The following is a 23,582-nucleotide window of genomic DNA, read 5'->3' as shown; positions in this document are numbered from 1 at the left end:
GTTGGGGCTAGGTGTGGTGGCTCACACCTGTAATCCTAGCACTTTGGGAGGCCAAGGTGGGTGGATTACTTGAGGTCAGGAGTTTGAGACTAGCCTGGCGAACATGGTGAAACCCTGTTTCTACTGAAAATACAAAAATTAGCCAGGCGTGGTGGCTCACGCCTGTAATCCCCGCTACTCAGGAGGCTGAGGCAGGCGGATCTCCTGTGGTCAGGAGTTCGAGGCCAGCCTGGCCAACATGGTGAAACCCTGTCTCTACTAAAAATACAAAAAATAGCCGAGTGTAGTGGTGGGCACCTGTATTCCCAGCTACTCAGGAGGCTGAGGCAGGAGAATCGCTTGAACCCAGGAGGTGGAGGTTGCAGTGAGCCGAGATTGCGCCATTGCATTCCAGCCTGGGCGACAAGAGCAAAACTCTGTCTCAAAGAAAAAAAAAACTAGCTGGGCATGGTGGCGGGCACCTGTAATCCCAGCTACTCAGGAGGTTGAGGCAGGAGAATCGCTTGAACCCAGGTAGTGGAGGTTGCCGTGAACCGAGATCATGCCACTGCACTCCAGCCTGGGCCACGGAGCAAAACTCTGTCTCAAAAAAAAAAAAAAAAAAAAAAAAAAAAAGAAGCAATTGAGGCTGAGTGCAGTGTCTCAGGCCTGTAATCCCAGCACTTTGAGAGGCTGAAGCGGGAGGATTGCTTGAGCCCAGGTGTTTGAGACCAGCCTGGGCAACACAGGGAGACCCTATCTCTACAAAAAATTAAAAAGCCAGGTGCAGTGGCGCGTGCCTATGGTCCCAGCTACTTGGGAGGCTAAGGGGGGAGGATTTCTTGAACCCAGGACATTGAGGTTGCAGTGAGGGTGCAGTGAGCTATGATTCCACCACTGAACTCCAGCCTGGGCGACAGAGTGAGAGTCTGTCACAGAAACAACACAAAACAAAAGAGCAGCCAGGGAGAGAAGTAACTATTATCCAGCATCTTAATCGTCTGTATGAAGAAGTCAGAAGGAAGGAAGGAAGGGAGGGAGGGAGGGAGGGAGGGAGGGAAGGAAGGAGGGAGGGAGGGAAGGAGGGAAGGAAGGAGTGAGTGAGAGAGGGAGGGAAAGGAAAGAAGAAGGAAGGAAGGAGGGAAGGAGGGAGGGAGAGAAGGAGGGAAGGAGGCAGGGAGGAAGGGAAAGGAAGGAAGGAAGGAAGGAAGGAAGGAAGGAAGGAAGGAAGGAAAGAAAGGAAAGAAAGAAAGAAAGAAAGAAAGAAAGAAAGAAAGAAAGAAAGAAAGAAAGAAAGAAAGAAAGAAAGAGAGAGAGAAAGAGAAAGAAGCCAGAAGACTAAAGCTGTGCTTGGTAAGGAACAGCCGTTGCTGGTATTAGCTAGCAGCAGAGGAGGTCCAGTTACTCTGATAGTGTGTTCAGTGTTTGTGTTTTGCCTGTGTTCAGACATGATTACGGAGCAGGCTTGTTTTGTCTTGCTCTGCCACGGTCACAGAGTGGCCTTGTCTGATGTCGGCATCATGTGAGATTGTTTATGTCCAGCAGGAGGACACCAGGGCCCTGCTTTGACTGCCAGGCCAGCTCCTAGCAACACCAAGGCCAGCTGTGAACCCCAGGCCAGCTCCTGTGTCTGTTTCAAAGGTCGAGCTCCGACCTAGCCAGATGGGGGACGCTGGGAGGGCTGGGCTGTGTCTGCAAAGCTCACTGCTGTATCTCTGTTGCCTAGAGCAGGACCCGGCACACAGGAAGCACTGGGGCAAATGCATTGCACTGTTCCAAGGCTGTTGGGCCCCAGAGGAGGGATCTGCTTATTCATGCAGCAGCAAGCTTTGCAGTCAGAGGCCCCTTTCCTCTGCATGTCTGGACCTTAGCTTTGGATTTTTTTTTTTTTTTTTTTTTTTTTGCTTTTTACTTTTTTAGAGATGGGTCTTGCTGATGCCCAGGCTGGAGTGCAGTGGTGTGATCTCGGTTCACTGCAACCTCTACCTCCTGGATTCAATCGATTCTCGTGCCTCAGCCTCCTGAGTAGCTGGGACCACAGGCACAGGCCACTGTAGCTGGCTTGGCTTGGGTTTTTCTGCTGTGAAAACAGTGACGCCGTGGCTGGGCGCAGTGGCTCATGCTAGTAATCCAGCACTTTGGGAGGCCGAGGTGGGTAGATTCCCCAAGGTCAGGAGTTCGAGACCAGCCTGGCCAACAGGGTGAAACCCCATCTCTACTAAAAATACAAAAATAAGCTGGGCATGGTGGTGCGTGCCTGTAATCCCAGCTACTTGGGAGGCTGAGGCAGGAGAATCGCTTGAACCCAGAGGCAGAGGTTGCAATAGCTAACATCATGCCACTGCACTCCAGCCTGGGTGACAGAGCAAGACTCCGACTCTAAAAAAAAAAAAAAAAAAAGAGTGACCCCAATTGGAGGAGAGGGGAGTGCACAAAGACCCATGGACCCAAGTCTTTTTTCTTTTTTTTTTTGAGATGGGGTTTCACCATATTGGCCAGGCTGGACTCCACCTCCTGACCTCAAGTGATCCGCCTGCCTTGGCCTCCCAAAGTGCTGGGATTACAGGCGTGAGTCACTGAGTTCAGCCAGTGGACCCAGGTCTTAACAGGAGCAGGTGTTGGCTGGATGTGGGAGTTAAAGGGTCTCTTGGGGCCAGGTGTGGTGGCACACACCTGTAATCCCAGTGCTATGGGAGGTTGAGGATTGAGGATCACTTGAGCCCAGAAGTTCAATGCAGCAGTGGTGCTATGATCACGCCACTGCACTCCAGCCTGGGCAACAGAGTGCGACCCTGTCTCAAAAACAAACAAGAAGAAAAAAATAAAGGCTGGGCATGGTGGCTCACGCCTGTAATCCCAACAGTTTGGGAGGCCAAAGCGGGTGGATCATTTGAGCCCAGGAGTTTGAGACCAGCCTGGCCAACATGGTGAGACCCTATTTCTATTAAAAACTCCAGGCCAGGCACGGTGGCTCACGCTTGTAATCCCAGCACTTTGGGAGGCTGAGGTGGGCGGATCACGAGATCAGGAGATCAAGACCACGGTGAAACCCCATCTCTACTAAAAATACAAAAAAAAAAATTAGGCGGGCGTGGTGGCGGGCGCCTGTAGTCCCAGCTACTCGGAGAGGCTGAGGCAGGAGAATGGCGTGAACCCGGGAGGCGGAGCTTGCAGTGAGCCGAGATCGCGCCAGTGCACTCCAGCCTGGGTGAGTGAGTGAGACTCCGCCTCAAAAAAAACAAAAAAACAAAAAACACTCCAAAAATTAGTGGGGGCGTGGTGGCAGATGCCTGCAATCCCAGCTGGTCGGGAGGCTGAGGCAGGAGAATTGCTTGAACCCAGGAAGTGGAGCTTGCAGTGAGCCGAAATCACGCCACTGCACTCCAGCCTGGGCAACAGAGTGAGACTCTGTTTCAAAAAAAAAAAAAAACAAAAAGAGAGAGAGAGAGAGACAAAGAGAAAGAAAATCGTAGGAGTGGACAAGGTCTTTCTTGTGCCCCTTTGTGTTCCATGCTCCCTTGGAGCACAAGAAGAGAACTTTGGACGGGGTGCTGAGCCCCACAGGCAGTGAAACTTACAAAACAGATTCTCTGTTTTCTGCCAGGCTGTGCGGATATAGCCGTGAACAAGACAGGTCACCAGCTGGTAACATGGGTAGGAAGTGTCCAGGAGGGCGTGATCGGGTGGGTCCTGTGAGAGGATGACATTCAAGTAGAGGAAGTTAGGAGGCCGGGCGCGGTGGCTCACGCTTGTAATCCCAGCACTTTGGGAGGCCGAGGCGGGCGGATCACGAGGTCAGGAGATCGAGACCACAGTGAAACCCCGTCTCTACTAAAAATACAAAAAATTAGCCGGGCGTGGTGGCGGGCGCCTGTAGTCCCAGCTACTCGGAGAGGCTGAGGCAGGAGAATGGCGTGAACCCGGGAGGCGGAGCTTGCAGTGAGCCGAGACTGCGCCACTGCGCTCCACCCTGGGCGACAGAGCGAGACTCCGACTCAAAAAAAAAAAAAAAAAAGTAGAGGAAGTTAGGGAAGGAGGGAGCCACGTTGGTATCTGGCTCAAAAACATTTCTGCAGAGGAAACAGAACGTGCAAAGGTCCTGAGGCAGGAATCTGCTGTAACTTTAAACAACAGGAGGAAAGCAATGCAGGAGAAGAGTAACAAGAGTTGAAATCAAGAGGAAATATTCTGTGAAAGAAAACTGGTTAATATCAAGGCCAGATGCAGTGACTCACGCCTATAATCCCAGCACTTTGGGAGGCCGAGGGGGGCAGGTCTCTTGAGATCAGGAGTTCGAGACCAGCCTGGCCAACATGGTGAAACCCCGTCTCTACTAAAAGTATAAAATTAGCTGGGCACAGTGGCGGATATGCCGTAATCCTAGCTATTTGGGAGGCTGAGGCATGAGAATCGCTTGAACCTGGGAGATGGAGGTTGCAGTGAGCTGAGATTGCCGCTGCACTCCAGCCTAGGCAATAGAGTGAGACTCTGTCACAAAAAAAAAAAAAAAAAAAAAAAAAAAAATTCAAACAAACAGACTGGTTAACATCATTAGTCATCAGGAAAAGGCAAAACAAAACCACAATGGGATATCACTTCACACCTCCTATGATGGCTATCGTAATCAAAAAAGGGTGTTGCAAGGCTGTGGCGAAATTGGAACCTTTGCGTAATGCTGGTGGGGATGGAAAATGGTACCGCTACTGTGGGAAACAGTTGGGCAATTACTCAAAAAGTTCAACATAGAGTTACAAAATGACCCAGCAACCCCATTTCTAGGTATAGACCCAAAGGAATTGAATCCAGGGACTCCAACTACATATTCACGAATGTTTATAGCTGTGCTTATTCACGATCACCAAAAGGCAGAAACAGCCCGAATGACCATCAGCTGGTACGTGGATAAACAAAATGTAGTCCATCCATATGGCGCAATGTTATTCAGCTGCAAGTGGAATGAAATTCTGATACATGCTGCGACTCAGATGAACCTCATCATCATTATGCTCAGCTGTGCACCGTGGCTCACACCTGTAATCCCAGCACTTTGGGAGGCCAAGGCAGGCGGATCCCTTGAGTCCAGGAGGTCGAAACCAGCCTGGTGAACATAGCGAGACCCCATCTCTACAAAAGAAAAATTTAAAAAATTGGCCAGATGTGGTGGAGTGCACCTGTAGTCCCAGGCGATGTGGAGGCTGAGGCAGGAGGATCTCTCAAGCCCAGGAGTTCAAGGCTGCAGTGAGCTATGATCGCACCACCGCACTCCAGCCTGATGACAGAGCAAGATCTTGTCTCAAAAACAAAAAGCAAAAACCAAAACAACCCATTATGCTTGGTGGAAGAGGCCAACACAAATGGTCACATATTGTATGATTCCATTTGTAAGAAATATTAAGGAGGTCAGGCACGGTGGCTCATGCCTGTAATCCCAGCACTTTGGGAGGCCGAGGCGGGCAGATCCCTTGAGGTCAAGAGTTCAAGACCAGCCTGGCCAATATGGTAAAATCCGTCTCTACTAAAAATACAAAAATTAGCCGGATGTGGTGGCGTGCACCTGTACTCTCAGCCACTTGGGAGGCCGAGGCAGGAGAATTGCTTGAACCCGGGAGGCAGAGGCTGCTGTGAGCTGAGATTGCGCCACTGCACTCCAGCCTGGGCGACAGAGTGAGACTCTGTCTCAAAAAAAAAAAAAAAAAAAAATCAAGAAGTGGTAAAAATATAGAGAGACAGCAGAGAATGCAGATTAGTGGTTGCCAGGGGCTGGGAGGAGGGAGGAATTGAGTGACTGCTTTATGGGAACAGGGTGTAGGGGAGGAAAAATACTTTTTCCTTTATTCTTAGTTCTTAGCTATGATGGATCCTTGCAATGAAAGAATTAACAAGGGCGGGCGCGGTGGTTCACGCCTGTAATTCCAGCACTTTGGAAGGTCGAGGTGGGAAGATTGCTGAAGCCCAGGACTCAAGGCCAGCCTGGGTAACATGGTGAGACTCCGTTTCTACAAAAAATAAAAAATAAAAAGAAATTAGCCAGTTGTGGTGGCAGGCACCTGTGGTCCCACCTACTCAGGATGCTGAGGTAGGAGGATCGCTTGATCCCAGGAGTTCAAGGCTGCAGTGAGTTAAGATCCTGCCGCTGCGCTCTACCCCTTTTTGTGGGTAGTTGGTCAAGCTACCATGGGGTAGAATGTAGCAAGCTCTGGCCATCATCCTGGGTCCTCAGGCCCAGAGAGCACACATGTGGCGGCCTCACATCTATAAATTTGGTTCCTCCCAGAGTGAGACCCTGTCTCAAAAAAAAAAAAAATAGAGGCCGGGCGCGGTGGCTCACGCCTGTAATCCCAGCACTTTGGGAGGCCGAGGCGGGCGGATCACGAGGTCAGGAGATCAAGACCATCCTGGCTAACACGGTGAAACCCCGTCTCTACTAAAAATACAAAAAATTAGGCAGGCATGTGGCGGGCACCTGTAGTCCCAGCTACTCGGGAGGCTGAGGCAGGAGAATGGCGTGAACCCGGGAGGCGGAGCTTGCAGTGAGCCGAGATTGCGCCACTGCACTCCAGCCTGGGAGACAGAGAAAGGCTCCGTCTCAAAAAAAAAAAAAAGAAGGAAAAAAAAAGAATTAACAAGGGAAAAACAAATTTATTAACATGTATTTTCATGCGCGTCCATGTGAAGAGACCACCAAACACACTTTGTGTGAGCAGCATGGCTGTTTATTTCACCTGGGTGCAGGTGGGCTGAGTCCGAAAAGAGAGTCAGCGAAGGGAGATAAGGGTGGGGCCGTTTTATAGGATTTGGGTAGGTAAAGGAAAATTACAGGCAAAGGGGGTTTGTTCGCTGGCAGGCAGGAGTGGGGGTCGCAAGGTGCTCAGTGGGGGTGCTTTTTGAGCCAGGATGAGCCAGGAAAAGGACTTTCCACAAGGTAATGTCATCACTTAAGCAAGGACCCGCCATTTACACTTCTTTTGTGGTGGAATGTCATCAGTTAGGGTGGGGCAGGGCATATTCACTTCTTTTGTGATTCTTCAGTTACTTCAGGCCATCTGGGCATATACGTGCAAGTCACAGGGGATGCGATGGCTTGGCTTGGGCTCAGAGGCCTGACATGTATACCTTATGTATACACGGGAGATGCCAATAGAAATGGGGTGGCTTATATAGCTTCTATAATTCCTGCTTATATAACACCTTCAACATACAGCAGCAAATTTTTGGAGAAGTGACAAGACAAAGGAAAAGGACATTGAGGCCGGGTGCGGTGGCTCACGCCTGTAATCCCAGCACTTTGGGAGGCTGAGGCGGGCGGATCACTTGAGGCCAGGAATTTGAGACCAGCCTGGCCAACGTGGTGAAACCTTGACTCTACCAAAAATACAAAAATTAGCCAGGTACTGTGGTGCACACTTGTGATCCCAGCTACTTGGGAAGCTGAGGCACGAGAATCGCTTGAACCAGGGAAGTGGAGGATGCAGTGAGCAGAGATGGCGCTACTGCACTCTAGCTCTGGGGACAGAGCAAGACTCTGTCTCAAAAAAAAGAAAAAAAAAAAGACTCTCCAGACAAGAGTCTAAAGGTGTCCCTGGCGATGAACCTTTGTCCTTCCTGGTAGAGGGGAGGAGAGCACCTTTGTACATTTAGGTCCTGCTTTGAGGCAAATCAGGGAAGAACAGAGAGCTTTCCGGTATCAGCTCCATTGATCTCAGCTCAAAATAATCCTACACCAAGGTCACATATTTCAGAGTGGCATGTGCTGGTCTCCTATGGGGGTCTCTTCGGGGTGATAAAAATACTCCAAAACTAGCAAGGGGTGATGGTTGTACAACATGCGCATGTACTAAATGTCACTGAGTTGTGCATTTTTATTTTTTATTTATGTTATTTTATTTTATTTCTTGAGACGGAGTCTCGCTCTCTCTCCCAGGCTGGAGTGCAATGGTATGATCTCGGCTCACTGCAGCCTCTGCCTCCCAGGTTCCAGCGATTCTCCTGCCTCAGCCCCCCGAGTAGGTGGGATTATAGGCGCCCGCCATCATGCCTGGCTATATTTTTTGTACATTTGTAGAGACGGGGTTTCACCATCTTGGCCAGGCTGGTCTCGAACTCCTGACCTCAGGTGATCCTTCCAAAGTGCTGGGATTACAGGAGTGAGCTACTGCGCTCGGCCAAGAATTGTGCATTTTTAAATGGTTAATTTCATCTTGTGTCAATTTTACCTCAATAACAAACAAAAACGGGTGAAAATGGTATTTGACTTTTTTTTTTTCACGAGATGATACAAGAATATTGCACAAAATTTAACAGCTACAAAATGGCATAAAGGTGAAAATGTAATATTTTCCTCAATCACCCGGGTTACCCTTTCTGGAGCAAGTCCAGTTACAATTCTTGTGTATTCTAGAACAATTCTTTTTTTTTTTTTTTTTTGAGACGGAGTCTTGCTCTGTCGCCCAGGCTGGAGTGCAGTGGCGCAGTCTCCGCTCACTGCAAGCTCCGCCTCCCGGGTTCACGCCATTCTCCTGCCTCAGCCTCTCCGAGTAGCTGGGACTACAGGCGCCCGTCACTACGCCTGGCTAATTTTTTTGTATTTTTAGTAGAGACGGGGTTTCACTGTGGTCTCGATCTCCTGACCTCGTGATCCGCCCGCCTCGGCCTCCCAAAGTGCTGGGATTACAAGCGTGAGCCACCGCACCCGGCTCTAGAACAATTCTTAACGTCCAAAGATAACGTCTTAACGTCGAAAGATGCCTTGTTGTGATATTACAGCAGTCATTCCTGCTCATTACAGGCAAGCAGACAGTGCAGAAAAGGTGAAGCACAAAAACTAAAAAGGAAAATCTCTCCTTGAACCACTGCGAACAGGTTGGTGGTTTTGCTTGGAATATTTTTGGAGCGTGTGGGTAGTTGGTTAAACTTAGAAATATATTTTTTTGTGCGTGGGTAGTTGGCCAAACCGCCGTGGGGCAGAATGCAGCAAACTCCGAGGATCATCCAGGGTCTGCAGGCCCGGAGAGCACACACGTGTCGGCCCCACCTCTGCAAACTCTGTCCCTCCCCTACAGCGGACAAAATGCCAGTCAGGGAACAAAGGCCTGCGGTCGCGCCTGCGCGCAAGCCTTTGGGGCGCTCCCGGGACCCCGGCCTGGCCCCGCCCCCTGGCGCGGCGCGCCGACTTCGCGGTGACGTCACGGAGTTGCCATGGCGTCGCTGAGCGGCCTGGCGTCGGCGCTGGAGTCTTACAGGGGCCGGGACCGCCTGGTGAGGCAGGGGCGGACCGGGGCCGCAGGTCGTAGAGTTTGGCCCAAGCTCAGAGACGGGGAAACAGGCCAGAGAGGGGACGGGGTCGCCCAGGAGACTCCGTTGCAGAGGCCCCGTCCGAGCTAGGCTCAAACGCGGTGCCCTAGCATTGGACATTTATGTATTTATTTATTTTGGCTGGAGTGCAGTGGTGTGATCTCTGCTCACTGCAGCCTCCGCTTCTCGGGTTCAAGCGGTTCTCCTGCCTCAGCCCCCCACCGAGTAGCTGGGACTGCAGGTGCCCACCACCACGCCCTGCTAATTTTTTGTATTTTTAGTAGAGACGGGGTTTCATCGTGTTAGCCAGGATGGTCTCGATCTCCTGGCCTCAAGCGATCCACCTGCCTCGGCCTCCCAAAGTGCTGGGATTACAGGCGTGAGCCACCGCGCCTGGCCAGCGTTGGACATTTAGATCGTTTCTGCCAACCCAACCTGTCTGGACATTGACACACTGGCCAGATTCCCGTGTTTGGACGTTCTGGATCCGACCAGGCCACTGAAGTCAGTCCCTGCGTTGTCCTGAACAATCTGGTGTTGGAATTTGGGATGTTGCAGGGCTCTCCTGTGGCTGGACATTCACTTCCAACCAGATTTCCTATAGTTGGGCATTTAGGTTGTTTCAGCAAACCTAGACCAAAGAACACACCGTGGCCTGGGCCCTGCCGTGCCTAAGCAGTGATGGGTTCCAACAAAACCCCAGTTGGTCATTTAGATCGTCTCTGCCAACCCAGCCTGGCTGGACGTTTACATACCAAACAGATTCCCATGTTTGGACATTTAGGATCTGACCAGGCCATTGTAGTTGGTCCCTGGGTTGTCCCAAACAATCTCATGTGGGGATTTAGGATATTGCAAGACTCTCCCTGTGGCTGGACAGTTTTTAGTTCCAATCAAGTCCCATATGGTTGAGCATTTAGGTTATGCCATCCATGCCCCTGAGTCTGGACTCTTAGCTTGTCCCCACCAGTCTCTTATAGGTAGACATTTAGGTTGTACCAGGGGGTGTACTGGTGGCTAGGCATTTAGATTCCATTCAAATATCTTATGATGGGGGGATGGGTTAACAAATCCCCGCCGAGTTGAACATTCAGATTGCAGTGTTTTGCCATTATAATGGGGCTAGAAAGGAATTACAAGTAAAAATAAATAAAGCAACAGGAACACGCAATTTCTGAAAAGCAGGTAAAATAAAGATATAAGGGAGGCTGGGCGTGGTGGCTCACGCCTGTAATCCTAGCACTTTGGGAGGCTGAGGTGGGTGGATTGTCTGAGCTTAGGAGTTTGAGACCAGCCTAGGCAACATGATGAAACCCCGTCCCTACTAAAATACAAAAATTAGCTGGGTGTGGTGGTGCGTGCCTGTAGTCCTAGCTACTTGGGAGGCTGAGGCGGGAGAATTGCTTGAACCTGGGAGGCTGAGGTTGCAGTGAGCTCACACCTTTGCACTCGAGCCTGGGGAACAGAGGAAGACTCTGTCTCCAAAAAAAAAAAAAAAAAAAAAGATAAAAGAGTAGTGAAGATGACCTATTTCACAAGGCTCCACGTCACCTACTGAGTAGGTTCTTTCTCTCTAAAGTAATTCAACCAAATTATCCTGTTGTTCACTGGGTTGAGGCCTGATCACTTGCGCCCACCATTCAGCACAGCCAAAGGCTTTGGTCCAGGCAGGTAGATGTAAATATACACTTTAGCTATGGCTTCTTGCCACCTGGGAAAAGAAGGACCTGGGAGGTAGGAAGTAAGGAACTTTCTTTTCTTTGTTCCTGTCACATCTGTCCCCAAAGGCTGTGCCCTTCAGTTACATCAATGATGTCATGTTTCTTCATTTGTTCCACCTCCAAGTATGTTTTTAAACTTTCAGCTTTTTTTTTTTTTAGACAGAGTCTCACCCTGTTGCCCAGGCTGGAGTGCAGTAGCACGATTATAGCTCACTACAGTCTGGAACTCCTGGGCTCAAGTGATCCTCCAGCATCAGCCTCCTAAGTAGTCACCATGCCCCATTAATTTAAAAAAATTTTTGGTAGCCGGGCGCGGTGGCTCACGCCTGTAATCCCAACACTTTGGGAGGCCGAGGCGGGCGGATCACGAGGTCAGGAGATCGAGATCATCCTGGCTAAAACGGTGAAACCCCGTCTCTACTAAAAATACAAAAAATTAGGTGGGCTTGGTGGCGGGCGCCTGTAATCCCAGCTACTCCGGAGGCTGAGGCAGGAGAATGGTGTGAACCCGGGAGGCGGAGCTTGCAGTGAGCCGAGATTGCGCCACTGCACTCCAGCCTGGGCGACAGAGCGAGACTCCGTCTCAAAAAAAAAAAAATTTTTTTTTTTTGGTAGAGACAGGGTCTCGCTATGTCGCCTGGGCTGGTCTCAAACTCTTGGTCTGAAGGCATCCTCTCACCTCGGTCTCTCAAAGTGCTGGGGTTAGAGGCGTGAGCCACTGTGCCCCACCTAAACTTAGAGGCGTGAGCCACTGTGCCCCACCTAAACTTAGAGGCGTGAGCCACTGTGCCCCACCTAAACTTTCAGCTTTTACTGTCACTTTGTCGATTTAGAATCTTCCAAACCCTTGGGTCAGGCACGGTGGCTCATGCCTGTAATCCCAGCACTTTGGGAGGCTAAGGCAGGTGGATCACGATCACTGAGGTTATGAATTCCAGACCAGCCTAGCCAACCTGGTGAAACCCTGTCTCTACAAAAAATATAAAAATTAGTGGGGTGTGGTGGTGGGCGTCTGTAATCCCAGCTGCTCGGGAGGCTGAGGCACAAGAATTGCTTGAACATGGGAGATGGAGGCTGCGGTGAGCCGAGATCATGCCACTGCACTCCAGTCTGGATGACAGAGTGAGACTCTTTCAAAAAAAAAAGACTCTTCCACACTCTCAATCCAGCGGGGCCCGGGGCCAGGTGTAGGGGGATGCAGCTCAGTTCTGCAGAACAGGAGGGCCATGCTGACTGCTTCTGGTTTCCCACAGATCCGAGTGCTGGGGTACTGCTGCCAGCTGGTTGGTGGGGTTCTGGTTGAACAGTGTCCCGCCAGGTCCGAAGTGGGGACACGTCTGTTGGTGGTGTCCACCCAACTCAGCCACTGCAGGACCATCTTGCGACTCTTTGATGACCTGCCCATGTTTGTCTACACTAAGCAATACGGCCTGGGGGCACAGGTAACAGGGTTTGTGGGGCTCTAGGGAGTAGGGCACGGACCTGAGTGGATACGTTTTAAAAAAGTTTTTGGCCCCTCATGGTGGCTCATACCTATAATCCCAGCACTTTGTGAGGCCAAGGCAGGCGGATCACGAGGTCAGGAGCTCGAGACCAGCCAGGCCAACATGGTAAAACCCTGTCTCGGCCGGGTGAGGTGGCTCACACCTGTAATCCCAGCACTTTGGGAGGCCGAGGCGGGCAGATCACGAGGTCAGGAGATCGAGACCGTCCTGGCTAACACAGTGAAACCCCATCTCTACTAAAAATGCAAAAAATTAGCCAGGTGTGGTTGCAGGCCCTGTAGTTCCAGCTACTTGGGAGGCTGAGGCAGGAGAATGGCCTGAACCCGCGAGGCAGAGCTTGCAGTGAGCTGAGATCACGCCACTGCACTCCAGCCTAGGCAACAGAGCAAGACTCCATCTCAAAAAAAAAAAAAAGAAAACCCTGTCTCTACTGATAATACAAAAATTAGCCGGGCATGGTGGCGTGCACCTGTAGTTCCAGCTACTTGGGAGGCTGAGGCAGGAGAATCGCTTGAACCTGGGAGGCGGAGGTTGCCATGAGCTGAGATTGTGCCACTGCACTCCAGCCTGGGCAATGGAGCAAGACTCCATCTCAAACAAAACAAAAAAAATTTTTTTTTAGAGATAGGGTCTTGCTCTGTCATCCAGGCTGGAGTGCAGTGGAGTGATCATAGTTCACTGCAGCCTTGAACTCTTAGGCTCAAGTGGTCCTCCTGCCTTAGCCTCCCTGAGTGCTGGGATGACAGGCGTGAGCCACCATGAGCGTTTTATAGTCTTGTCCCAAAGTGCTCCTTGCGTGGGTAGTTTATTACTTTTAAAATTTTCACTTTCTTCTTTGAGAGGATCAGATGTTCTCATTTTGATTTAAATTTTTAAAAATAGCAAATGTTCACACGTTCCAAAGGAGGATATAATTTTAAAAAACCTCCCTCCTTCCTCATCTTTCAGGCCTCCAATTTTTCCCCACAGATGCAGCCACTGTGGTCAGCTTCTTTTTTTTTTTTTTTGAGACAAGGTCTCACTCTGTCACCCAGGCTGGAGTGCAGTGGCGTGATCTCGGCTCACTGCAACCTCTACCTCCCAGATTCAAATGATTTTTCTGCCTCAGCCCCTCACTTAGCTAGGATTACAGGCACCCTTCACCACGCCTGCCTAATTTTTATATTTTTAGTAGAGATGTGGTTTTGCCATGTTGGCCAGGCTGGTCTCGAACTCCCGACCTCAAGTGATCCGCCCGCCTCAGCCTCCCAAACTGCTGGGATTACAGGTGTGCGCCACCGTGCCCGGCCCTGTGGTCAGCTTCTTGTGTCTCCTTTGTGAGATTTCCTGTACTTGCATAGGCAAATACACATGGTTTACATAAACAGTGCTTTTTTCACTTAACAGTACAGCTTAGGCATCATTTCTTTATCTTTCTTTTTTTTTTTGGAGACAGGGTCTCACTCTGTCACTCAGCCTGGAGTACAGTGGCATGATCATGGCTCACTGCAGCCTTGACTTCCTGGGCTCAGGTTATCCTCCTACCTCAGCCTCCCGAATAGCTGGGACTACAGGTGCGCCACCACACCTGGTTCATTTTTTGTATCTTTTGTAGACACAGGGTTTTGCCATGTTGCCCAGGCTGGCCTTGAACTCCTGGGCTCAAGTGATCCACCTGCCCCGCCTCCCAAAGTGCTAGGATGACAGGCGTGAGCCACCGCGCCCGGCCACAGATCATTTCTTATCAGTCTAGAAAGAGCTGCGTTCTCAGGACCACATAGTGCTCTGCTACGCAGCTTCGGATTTATTTAATCGGCCTCTGGTTGACGCACAGGGCACTGATTTCTAAGGTTTTGCTATTGCGACAGTGCTGCAGAGAGTAGCTTTGTCCCTGCGGCGTCCCACAGGCGTGCCAGCCTATCTAGAGGGCCATCTTGCCCCCCCACGGGATGATCTCAGAGGCTGCGTGGGCCAGCCTCTCAGCGTCATGCCCCTCCCTGGGCTGCCCTGTCTGTTCTCTCTGTCCTCCCAGGGATCACCTCTCTGAGCCACTTGCTACTCAGATGCTCCCCGCCCCAACCCCCAACCCCACGGTGTTCAGCACCACGTGTCCTTAGCCTGAGCATCCTACATCACGAGTGTTGCTGTTGTGGGCCGCCTTCCTGTTTTGACACCTATAGAATCCTCCTCCTCCGTGTCTGATTAGGACAACGCTCTGGTGCATCCCTGAGACCCCTCCTTCCTCTATCCCCTCTGTGGAAGAGCCCTCAGGCAAGGGGTGGAGGCCCTTGCACCTCGAGTGTCCCTTGGCCAGAACGAGAGCCCCTTTTGTTGGGTTCCTGGTTTATATGTCTGCGTTCCTCCCTGCCCTGGTGAGCCTCTGCCCCTCCCCAGAGTCTAGCCTGGACCCTGCCGCTTCTGAGGAAATCCGGGAGTAATGACCACATTGGGGCGGGGTCCGCCATCCTCAGGGAGGTGGGCAATGTGCCAGGACGCGCCAGGCAGATGAGGGAAGCTGGAGTGAGGTTCAGAGCCCGGAGGGAGGCAGGATCATGACTGGCCAGAAAGAAGGAGAGCAGCATCTGGAATCAGCCGGGGGGCGGGGAGGAGCTTCCTGGGAAGTCAGAGAGGAGGGGAAGGGTGTGACAGGTAACAAGGAAGATGAAGGGAGAGGGGGCGGGGCTCCGATGGGGCGGGGTCCCAATGGGCGGGGTCCCAAGGGGGTGGGGTCCCAAAGGGGCCGGGTCCCCAGTTGGCTGCGGGGCTCCGGTCCCAGAAACCAGGCTTAAGCGCTGGCTTTTACGGCCTCAACTGGTCCTGCCTCGCTGGCTGTAGGCGGTGTGATTAAGAACTTGGGGCAGAGGATATGCGCACCGTGCAGGACTGAGAGCCCGCGTGTGCACTGCAATTCGAGGGCCTGGAGGACCATCCCTGCCAGAACTGGGGCCAGCAGCTTTCCCTGAGAGTCTCAGCGTGGCCGTCTGTAACTTTCTTGGGGTTGAGGGAGGCCATGAGCCTTGCCGCACTGTGCCTGGTGCGTGGTCAGCAGTGGGCGTGCGGTGGCCCAAGGGTTGGCACACCATCTCAGCCTGGTCAAGGTTCCCTGTGGGCCACCTCTCATGCTCCCTGCATAGAGTCTGGCATCAGAGGTCCTCGCCTGTGCAGGAACTGGAAGCCTTTGGGAAGGAAGGCTCTGACACAGGGCTCCCAACTTGGCCGTACCTGGGAATCCCCTGGGAATGTGAAAATTCCTGGTACTGGGGCCTGCCCCAGGCTGAGTGAGGCAGAATCCTCAGGGCTGGCACTGGGCATGGGGTTTTTGAAGCTCCGCAGAGGATTGCACTGCACAGCTGCGTTGAGAGCCTCCCTCCAAGGGGCACTGAGCACCGTGCTACCGAGACACGGAAATCAGGCCCGTGTGGGGACCCCCAGCCCCAGAGCCTTTCTCCTGCAGGGCCTGCCGGGCCTGGACACGGCCCAGGGACTGGGGTCAGGAAATAGCTCTCTGCCACCTGGCATGGCTACGGTGCTAAAATGGGCAGTGGGTAAGTCTGACCCTAGGCCCCCTCTGCTCCTGGTCCCGCAGGAGGAGGACGCCTTTGTCCGCTGGGTCTCCGTCCTAGGGAACCTGGCCGACCAGCTCTACTATCCCTGTGAGCACGTCGCCTGGGCAGCTGATGCCCGGGTCCTCCACGTGGACTCTTCCCGGTGGTGGACGCTGAGTACAGCCTTGTGGGCCCTCTCTCTGCTCCTGGGGGTTGCCAGGTAAGTGGCATGGGCCAGAAGGGAGCACCCAAGGTCCCTGGGCGGGGCTTCCCTAGCAAAGTGGCAGTGGCCCCAGCAACAGCACAGGCTTCAGACTGAAGCATGTGGGTCTTTGCCTCTTAGAGTTTTCCTTGGAGGTTTTGTTGCTTCTTCCTTTTGTGGGTGTATTTGTTTAGAATAACTGTCGGAACAAATTACCACAACTCCGTAGTGCTGGGCAACAGAAACTTCTTATCTTAGGATTCTGAAGGCTGGAAGTGGGAACACTCCCTGGGCTAGTGTCAGCAGGTGCTGATGCCTTCTGGAGGCCCCAGGGGGAGGTCCGTTTCCTTGGATTTTCCAGCTTCTAGAGGCCACCCACACTCCTTGGCTCATGGTTCCTTCATCTTCCAAGCATGACCTCTGCTTTCAGGGCCACACCTCCTTCCCTGAGCCTCATCTTCCTTCCTCCCTCCTATAAGGACCCCTGTGATGACATGGAGACCACCTGGATGATCCAGGGTAATATCCCATCTCAAGATCCTTAGCTTAGGTTGGGCATGGTGGCTCATGCCTGTAATCCCAGCACTTTGGGAGGCCAAGGCGGGCGGATCACTTGAGCCCAGGAGTTCTAGACCAGCCTGGCCAACATGGTGAAACCCCGTCTCTACTAAAAACACAAAAATTAGCTGGGCTTGGTGGTACACACTTGTAATCCCAGCTACTTGGGAGGCTGAGGCAGGAGGATTGCTTGAATTTGGGGAGGTGGAGGTTGCAGTGAGCCGAGATCACACCCCAGCACTCCAGCCTGGCGACAGAGCAAGATTCCGTGTCAAAAAAAGAAAAAATCCTTAGCTTAATCCCGTCGGCAAAGCCTCCTTTGCCTTGGAGGTGAACATGTTCACAGGTTCAGGACATGGACATTTTAGGAGGGGCCATGACTCTGCTGACCACACTCAGAAAGAAGAAGTAACTCCAGGGCCTGTGAGAAGCAGCCAGCGGAGTGGCCTTTACCCGGGTTGCTGAATCATGCTGGCGTTGCTGCCAGCCGACACCCCGGAGAAAACAGTCAGCAGTTTCCTGACTAGCTCTGTGCCTCCAAAAAACCATACAGTTTCTAGAACTTTCCAGTAATGGTTTCCTCCCAAACATTTTCCTCTTTGCAAATGTGCTGAGTCAGAATCCCCTGCCCCTGGAAACACCAGGAGGAGCTGGGCGCCCTGGTCTCCATGCTTCAGTGGTCATGAAGGGCTCTTAGATCGCTGGGGTGAGGTGCGGCTGCCCCCAGCCTCGGGGCAGGCTGTGTCCTTTTTCTGGGTGAAGCGTTTGCTTGTCCCTAGTTGAGGCTCTGACTGTCAGTAGTTTTTGTTTTCCCCCCGACACGGATGTCCTAATTACATGCTTACCGTAGACAATCTGGAAAATAGATAAACCTCAGAGTAGAAGATTCGAATTACCCACAATCCAACCCAGAGACTCCCACTGTTCAAGCTTCGGTGGTTCTTTTCCAGCCTTTGACCTAATACCCTGCCTACGCATTTTGACTGTCTCAAAAGGGTCATGCTTCATGGCCATGCCCCTGGAGGCGGCAGTGTCTGTCTATGGTGCTGGCCTTCCCTGTGTGCTGGGAGACCCGCGGGAGGGTGCCTGGGCCCAGCCTGGATGTTCCTGGGGCTCCGGTCAGAGGGGGGCCTTGGCTCACAGCCTCTCTTCCTCCACCTTCCTCTGGGTGCCTCGTGACCTCTGGTTTGTATTTTAGGGGCAGCCTTGGTTCCTTTCTTTTTTGCTTAAATAAACTTTTTTTTTTTTTTTTTTTTTTTTTTTGAGACAGGCTGAAGAGCAGTGGCTCAATCTTGACCCACTGCCACCTCCACCCCTTGGGCTCAAACAATGCTCCCACCTCAGCCTTCTGAGTGGCTGGGACCACAGGCATGTGCCACTATACCTGGCTAATTTTTGTAATTTTTTTTTTGTAAAGATGTGGTTTTGCCATGTTGCCCAGCCTGGTCTCCAACTCCTAGGCTCAGGTGATCCACTTGCCTTGGCCTCCCAAAGTGCTGGGATTATAGGCGTGATCCACCACACCCGGCCCAGACTATTTTTTTAGAGCAGTTTTAGGCTTACAGTAAAATTGAGCATAACGTTCAGAGAGCTCCCATATGCCGCCACACACAGCCTCCCCGACTACTGGCACTATCCCCATGGTGCATGTTACAACTGATGCCCCTCCATGGATCCATCATCACCCCAAGTGCATAGCTCACGTTAGGGTTCACGCTAGGTTTTGGGCATCCTATGGGTTTGGACACTGACACACAGAATCAAATGGAATTGTTTCATGGCCATCAAAGTCCTCTGTGCCCCGCCTGCTGTGGCATTCTTGTTTCGGGCCTGTGGTTTTTCATCATTTCTCTGGGTTTGCGGTGAGCAGGGGGAGTGGGTGGAGAGCATTCCATGTGTGCTCATCACGACCAGACATCTGCCCTAAGGCCCAGGGCTGCCGGAGCATCAGCCAGGAGGTTGCTAAATGGAGATGCCTGGGTCTGGCGCCCAGGGCTTCTGATTCTTTTTCTTGAGATACAGTCTTCCTCTGTCGCCCAGGCTGGAGTGCAGTGGTGCGATCTTGGCTCACTGCAACCTCCGCCTGCCGGGGTCAAGTGATTCTCCTGCCTCAGCCTCCTGAATAGCTGGGATTACAGGCGCCCACCACCACCCCCAGCTAATTTTTGTATTTTTAGTAGAGACAGGGGTTCACCATGTTGGCCGGGCTAGTCTCGAACTCCTGACCTCAGGTGATCCACCTGCCTTGGCCTCCCAAAGTGCTGGGATTACATGTGTGAGCCACCGCGCCTGGCCTAGAGCTTCTGATTCTGTGGGTCTGGGGAGCCCAGGAATCACTGTTTTGCCCTAGCCCCCCCAGGAGGCTCCCACCTGCTGTGCCGCTGGTGCTATCCTGCATCCTGCACCCTGGGTACCCAGTGGCCAGAGGAGATGTGACCAGGCCCTGCCCATTATGTCACAGTCACAACCCGGCACACTCCATGGCCGAGGCTGGAGAGTGCAGGTGCCTGGTGGACTGGCCCAGGTGGGTGCCATGTGTGGCTGCAGAGTCCCCTGGGAGCACAGAGGCTGCCCACTGGGTAACCCCTTCCTCAGCCTGCAGATGCCAGCCCTGGGGGCTCAAGGGATCATCCAGACAGGTCCAGCCAATGTCCGGAGTGTGTGTGCAGGGGGTGCTGGCATGGCACTGATTTGGGCCTTTCCACACAGAGCAGGCAAGGCAGCCAAGGCCCAGAGGGGAAACAGCGTCCCCAGGCCTGTCCAACTGCGGGCCTCTTGGCATCCTCTTCTGTCTAGGACTCCTTGCCAGGCTGTGAACACCTCACGGGGCTTGATGTTCCTTTGAGCACTTGCCACTGGTTTGCAGAGGCTGGGCCAGGCCCTGGATGGCCATGTCAGAAGTGCAGGACGATGTCCCGGGTGGGACGGGGCCATGTTAGAGATGAGTCCCCGGGAGCTTGAGGCACAGCCAGGAGGGCGTGGGACTGTGGGGGCAGGGAGAGGGCAGGCCATTTATCCGAGATGCAGCACCTGTCCCAGACTGTATGTCCGGGGCCAGCATTGTGGAGCTAACCCTCCTGCTCCCCGCTGGGGCATCCTCCCTTGGGCTCTGGTGCCGCAGGTCCCTGTGGATGCTGCTGAAACTGAGACAGAGGCTGCGGAGCCCCACGGCGCCCTTCACCAGGTAGGAGCCCGTGATCACCCAGCAGGGAGGCCCACTCCCTCCAGCAGGCGTGGGATCCCAGCTCGCAGCCACCCCTGTGCAGGCCCATGCTGGGGTCTGTTGTGCTCAGGTCATGGGGGTCTCACCACAGCCTCTGGTGGGTGGCGGTACCTTTTACAGATGGAGAAACTGAGGCTTGCTTGAGCGAGGAGTCCAGGGCTGAGCCTTCATGCCTGCGCCCCCAGCAGGAGAGAATGATCAATTTCCCGAAGGCCGTGGCCATTGTTACTGTTGCTTTTTCTTTTTCTTTTCTGAGACAGGGTCTTGCTCTGTCGCCCAGGCTAGAGCACAGTGGTGCCAATTTGGCTCACTGCAACCTCCGCCTCCCAGGCTCAACTGATCCTCCTGCCTCAGCTTCCCGAGTAGCTGGGACTACAGGCACGTGCCACCACGCCTGGCTAATTTTGTTATTTTTTGGTGGAGATGGGGTCTTGCCACATTGGCCAGGCTTATCATCACTGTGTCATCCTGATAAAGAAAGGCCGGGCAGGCACAGGCCACGCTCCTGGGGTTCCCCCTTCCCTCCACACCTCCCAAAGTGCATGTGTGCTTTCTGTTTTTCACAAGGAATCCCCATCTCTGGGTGTTCAGGATGAGGAGTGAGGTGTGGATTTGAGGACTTGGATCCGGGTCCCTGCCCTGTTTGTGCTTGGTTCGGGGGGGTGATGGGGACGCAGTCTCTGTGGAGGGTCAGGGAGGCCACCTCGGTCCTGCCAGCTCCTCCCACTCACAGGCAGGGGCTCAGGGCTGCCAGGCCACACAGGGCATTCAGGGGCTTGGGAAGGGCAGGCAGGTGTGAGCGTGAGTGTGAGCGGCCCCTCTCTGCCCCACAGCCCGCTGCCCCGGGGCAAGCGGAGGGCCATGGAGGCGCAGATGCAGTCGGAGGCGCTGTCACTTCTCAGCAACCTGGCCGACCTGGCCAACGCCGTGCACTGGCTGCCCCGGGGCGTGCTGTGGGCCGGCCACTTCCCGCCGTGGCTGGTGGGCCTCATGGGCACCATCTCCTCGATCCTCAGCATGTATCAGGCGGCCCGGGCTGGCGGCCAGGCCGAGGCCACTACCCCCTGACACTGCCGGAAGAGCACAGGGACACAGCCAGAGCCCACGGAGGGCCCTTCCTGCAAAGCAGAAGCCGCCAGGGCAGGGGCCGTGGCTCTCACGGAGCTGCCTGTGGCGAAACCCATGGGCAGGGTGGGTGGAGGGACTGATGCGAGGTCCCCCAGGCCTCAGCCTGGAGCTCCTCAGCCGTGACAGTTTTCAGGGGCCGTGGAGGGCTTCAGCAGCACCTCCTGCCTGCCAGCTGGCGTCTTGTATCCAAATCAAGATGCGGAGAAGGGAGCCCATCGTGCCTTGAGAAAGCTGGAACGGGAATCAATTAAACATTGTGGTGCTGGCACCTGGCTCAGGGGTGAAGGTTATTACACTGGTGGCTCCTGGCCCCTTACCGTCCACAGGACGGAGCCAAAGTTGGAAACCACACTACCCCAGCCCACCTTCAGGAATGCCCTCAGCCCGGTAGGTCCTCTCCATCTTTGAGCAAGCATTGCCCACGGACCCCAAGTGGCCTTCAGCCATTGAGGGCTGTTCTCTACTCTCCCCAGAGTCCTGGCACACAGGCCAGAGGTGCCACCTCTCGTCAGGCCACCTGAGGGCATGGCCTCATGCCACTGTGCTGCAGATGCAGGGCCACTGTGAGCATTTTAAGGGCTCCAGGCTGAGACTGGGCAACACACACTGGCATCGCTGAAGACACTTGGGGCTCCCACCTCAGCCAATGTGTGGTGGGATGGGATGAGGGTACTTCTTAGTCTGCTGGCTGAGATGACCCTTCAGAGTCCGTGCACATGTGGCCTCTGGCAGACAGTGTTGCACAGCCTGGCCCAGGAACACACAACAGCCAGTGTGTGTGCTCTTGGGCCTCATGTGATATCAATTGCACTGCCTTGATTTTTATCTTTTTGACACAGGATCTCTGTTACCCAGGCTGGAGTGCAGTGGTGCGATCATAGCCTCACTGCAGCCTTGAACTCCTGGGCTCAAGGGATCCTCCTAACTCAGCCTCCCGAATAGCAGGAACTACAGGCGTTTATCACCAAATCCAGCTAATTTTTAAACTTTTTGTAGAGACAGGGTCTCTCGCCACATTGCCCAGGCTGGTCTTGAACTCCTGGCTTCAAGTGATCTGCCTGCCTCGGCCTCCCAGAGTACATTTGTGGTTTGTTTTGTTTTTACAAGGAAGATACCAAGTGGCTCTGAGCAGCTGGGAGGCCGGGGGCCGCTCAGGGTCACACGGGTGCGGGAGACCCCATCTGTGGGGGCTCCTTCTGCCCAGGACTCACGAGTGGGCCAGGCTTGGTGGGTTTCCCCCTTCGCTCCCTTGTCGGGGGTGCAGGCCTGTCCTGGCCCTCAGCAGAGGCCTCCTTCCCAGCCCCTAGCGGCACCTGCATGATTAGGGCATCTCATTATCTACCTGGAGACCCAGCTACTTACCAGCTCATACCTGTGGGGCCCTTGGAGCAGTGCCTCTGTGTGGGGAAGCCACATGACCACCTGGTCATAGGTGCCAGGAGGAAAAGCAAGCCACCTTCAGGGATACAGCCTGGGCTGGGAAGGCCTTGGACACTGACCATGTGGAGCCCAGGCACAGAGCAGACGGGTCGGACGCAGATGCTTCCAGAAAGGGAGGCCGCTCTCCCACTCTCTCAGCTGGTCCAGTGGTTTTGTGTGTGTGTGTGTGTGTGTGTGTGTGTGTGTGTGTGTGTGTGTGTATGTGTTTAAACAGTTTTATTGAAATATAATTCACATATAAAACTTATCCACAGAAGGGGTACAGTTCAGTGGCATTTAGTACATTCACAGTCGTGCAGAGCCACAATCAACCTTAGAACATTCCATCACCCCAGAGAAACCTCATACCCCTCAGCTGTTACGCACCCGCAACCCCCAGGCTTGGTGACCACTACTCTGTCCCTGAGTTGCCCATTCTGGTCCATGGTTCTCAACCTTTTAGGGGCTGGGAACGGACCCCTTTGTGAACCTTAAAGACTACGGGCCCTCTTTTTTGAGACAGAGTCACTCTGTTGCCCAGGCTGGAGTGCAGTGGCGTGATCTCGGCTCACTGCAACCTCTGCCTCCTGGGTTCAAGCAAGTCTCTGCCTTAGCCTCCGGAGTAGCTGGGACTACAGGCGCGCCCAACCATGCCTGGCTAATTTTGTATTTTTAGTAGAAACGGGGTTTCACCATGTTGCCCAGGCTGGTCTTGAACTCCTGTGCTCAAGTGATTCACCCGCTTCGGCCTCCCAAAGTGCTGGGATTACAGGCATGAGCCACCGTGCCCAGCCACTACAGGCCCTCTTTGCAGAACATCTCATTTTAGGGTGCCTCCAAGCCCCCCAGGGCTCGTAAGGTGTGCTGAGGAAGGCTGGGGGCATGGGCATCCCAGGGGAGGGGTCAGCTAGGCAGAGGTCAGAGGATGGCTGGGGTTGGGGTGGAGCAAATCAGAGGGTGGGGACACACACACACACACACACACACGCACGCACGCACACTCTCTCTCTCTCTCTCTCCAATGTCCACCAT

The 23,582-nt window shown here is 53.4% G+C and overlaps 1 protein-coding gene across 5 annotated transcripts; it reads left to right on the top strand.

Moving 5' to 3' along the window:
• Positions 1–8,704: 8,704 nt before the first annotated feature.
• PEX11G (peroxisomal biogenesis factor 11 gamma) lies at positions 8,705–21,399 on the top strand. Of its 5 annotated transcripts, none has more exons than XM_055240278.1 (5): positions 8,705–8,838; positions 12,245–12,433; positions 16,062–16,240; positions 19,902–19,964; positions 20,837–21,399. In XM_055240278.1, the coding sequence occupies exons 2-5, from the start codon at positions 12,395–12,397 to the stop codon at positions 21,069–21,071; spliced, it is 516 nt and encodes a 171-aa protein (XP_055096253.1). In that variant the 5' UTR covers positions 8,705–8,838; positions 12,245–12,394; the 3' UTR covers positions 21,072–21,399. The 5 variants fall into 5 exon arrangements, with proteins under 5 accessions (XP_055096253.1, XP_055096251.1, XP_055096252.1 ...); XM_055240277.1 differs by lacking the exon at positions 8,705–8,838 and adding an exon at positions 9,151–9,234 and having other exon boundaries at positions 21,020–21,399; XM_055240275.1 differs by lacking the exon at positions 8,705–8,838 and adding an exon at positions 9,151–9,234.
• The last annotated feature ends 2,183 nt before the right edge of the window (positions 21,400–23,582 follow it).

The sequence above is a fragment of the Symphalangus syndactylus genome, chromosome 13, assembly GCF_028878055.3.
Source record: "Symphalangus syndactylus isolate Jambi chromosome 13, NHGRI_mSymSyn1-v2.1_pri, whole genome shotgun sequence".
Taxonomy (NCBI): domain Eukaryota; kingdom Metazoa; phylum Chordata; class Mammalia; order Primates; family Hylobatidae; genus Symphalangus; species Symphalangus syndactylus.
This window is presented reverse-complemented; position numbering and strand designations above follow the sequence as displayed.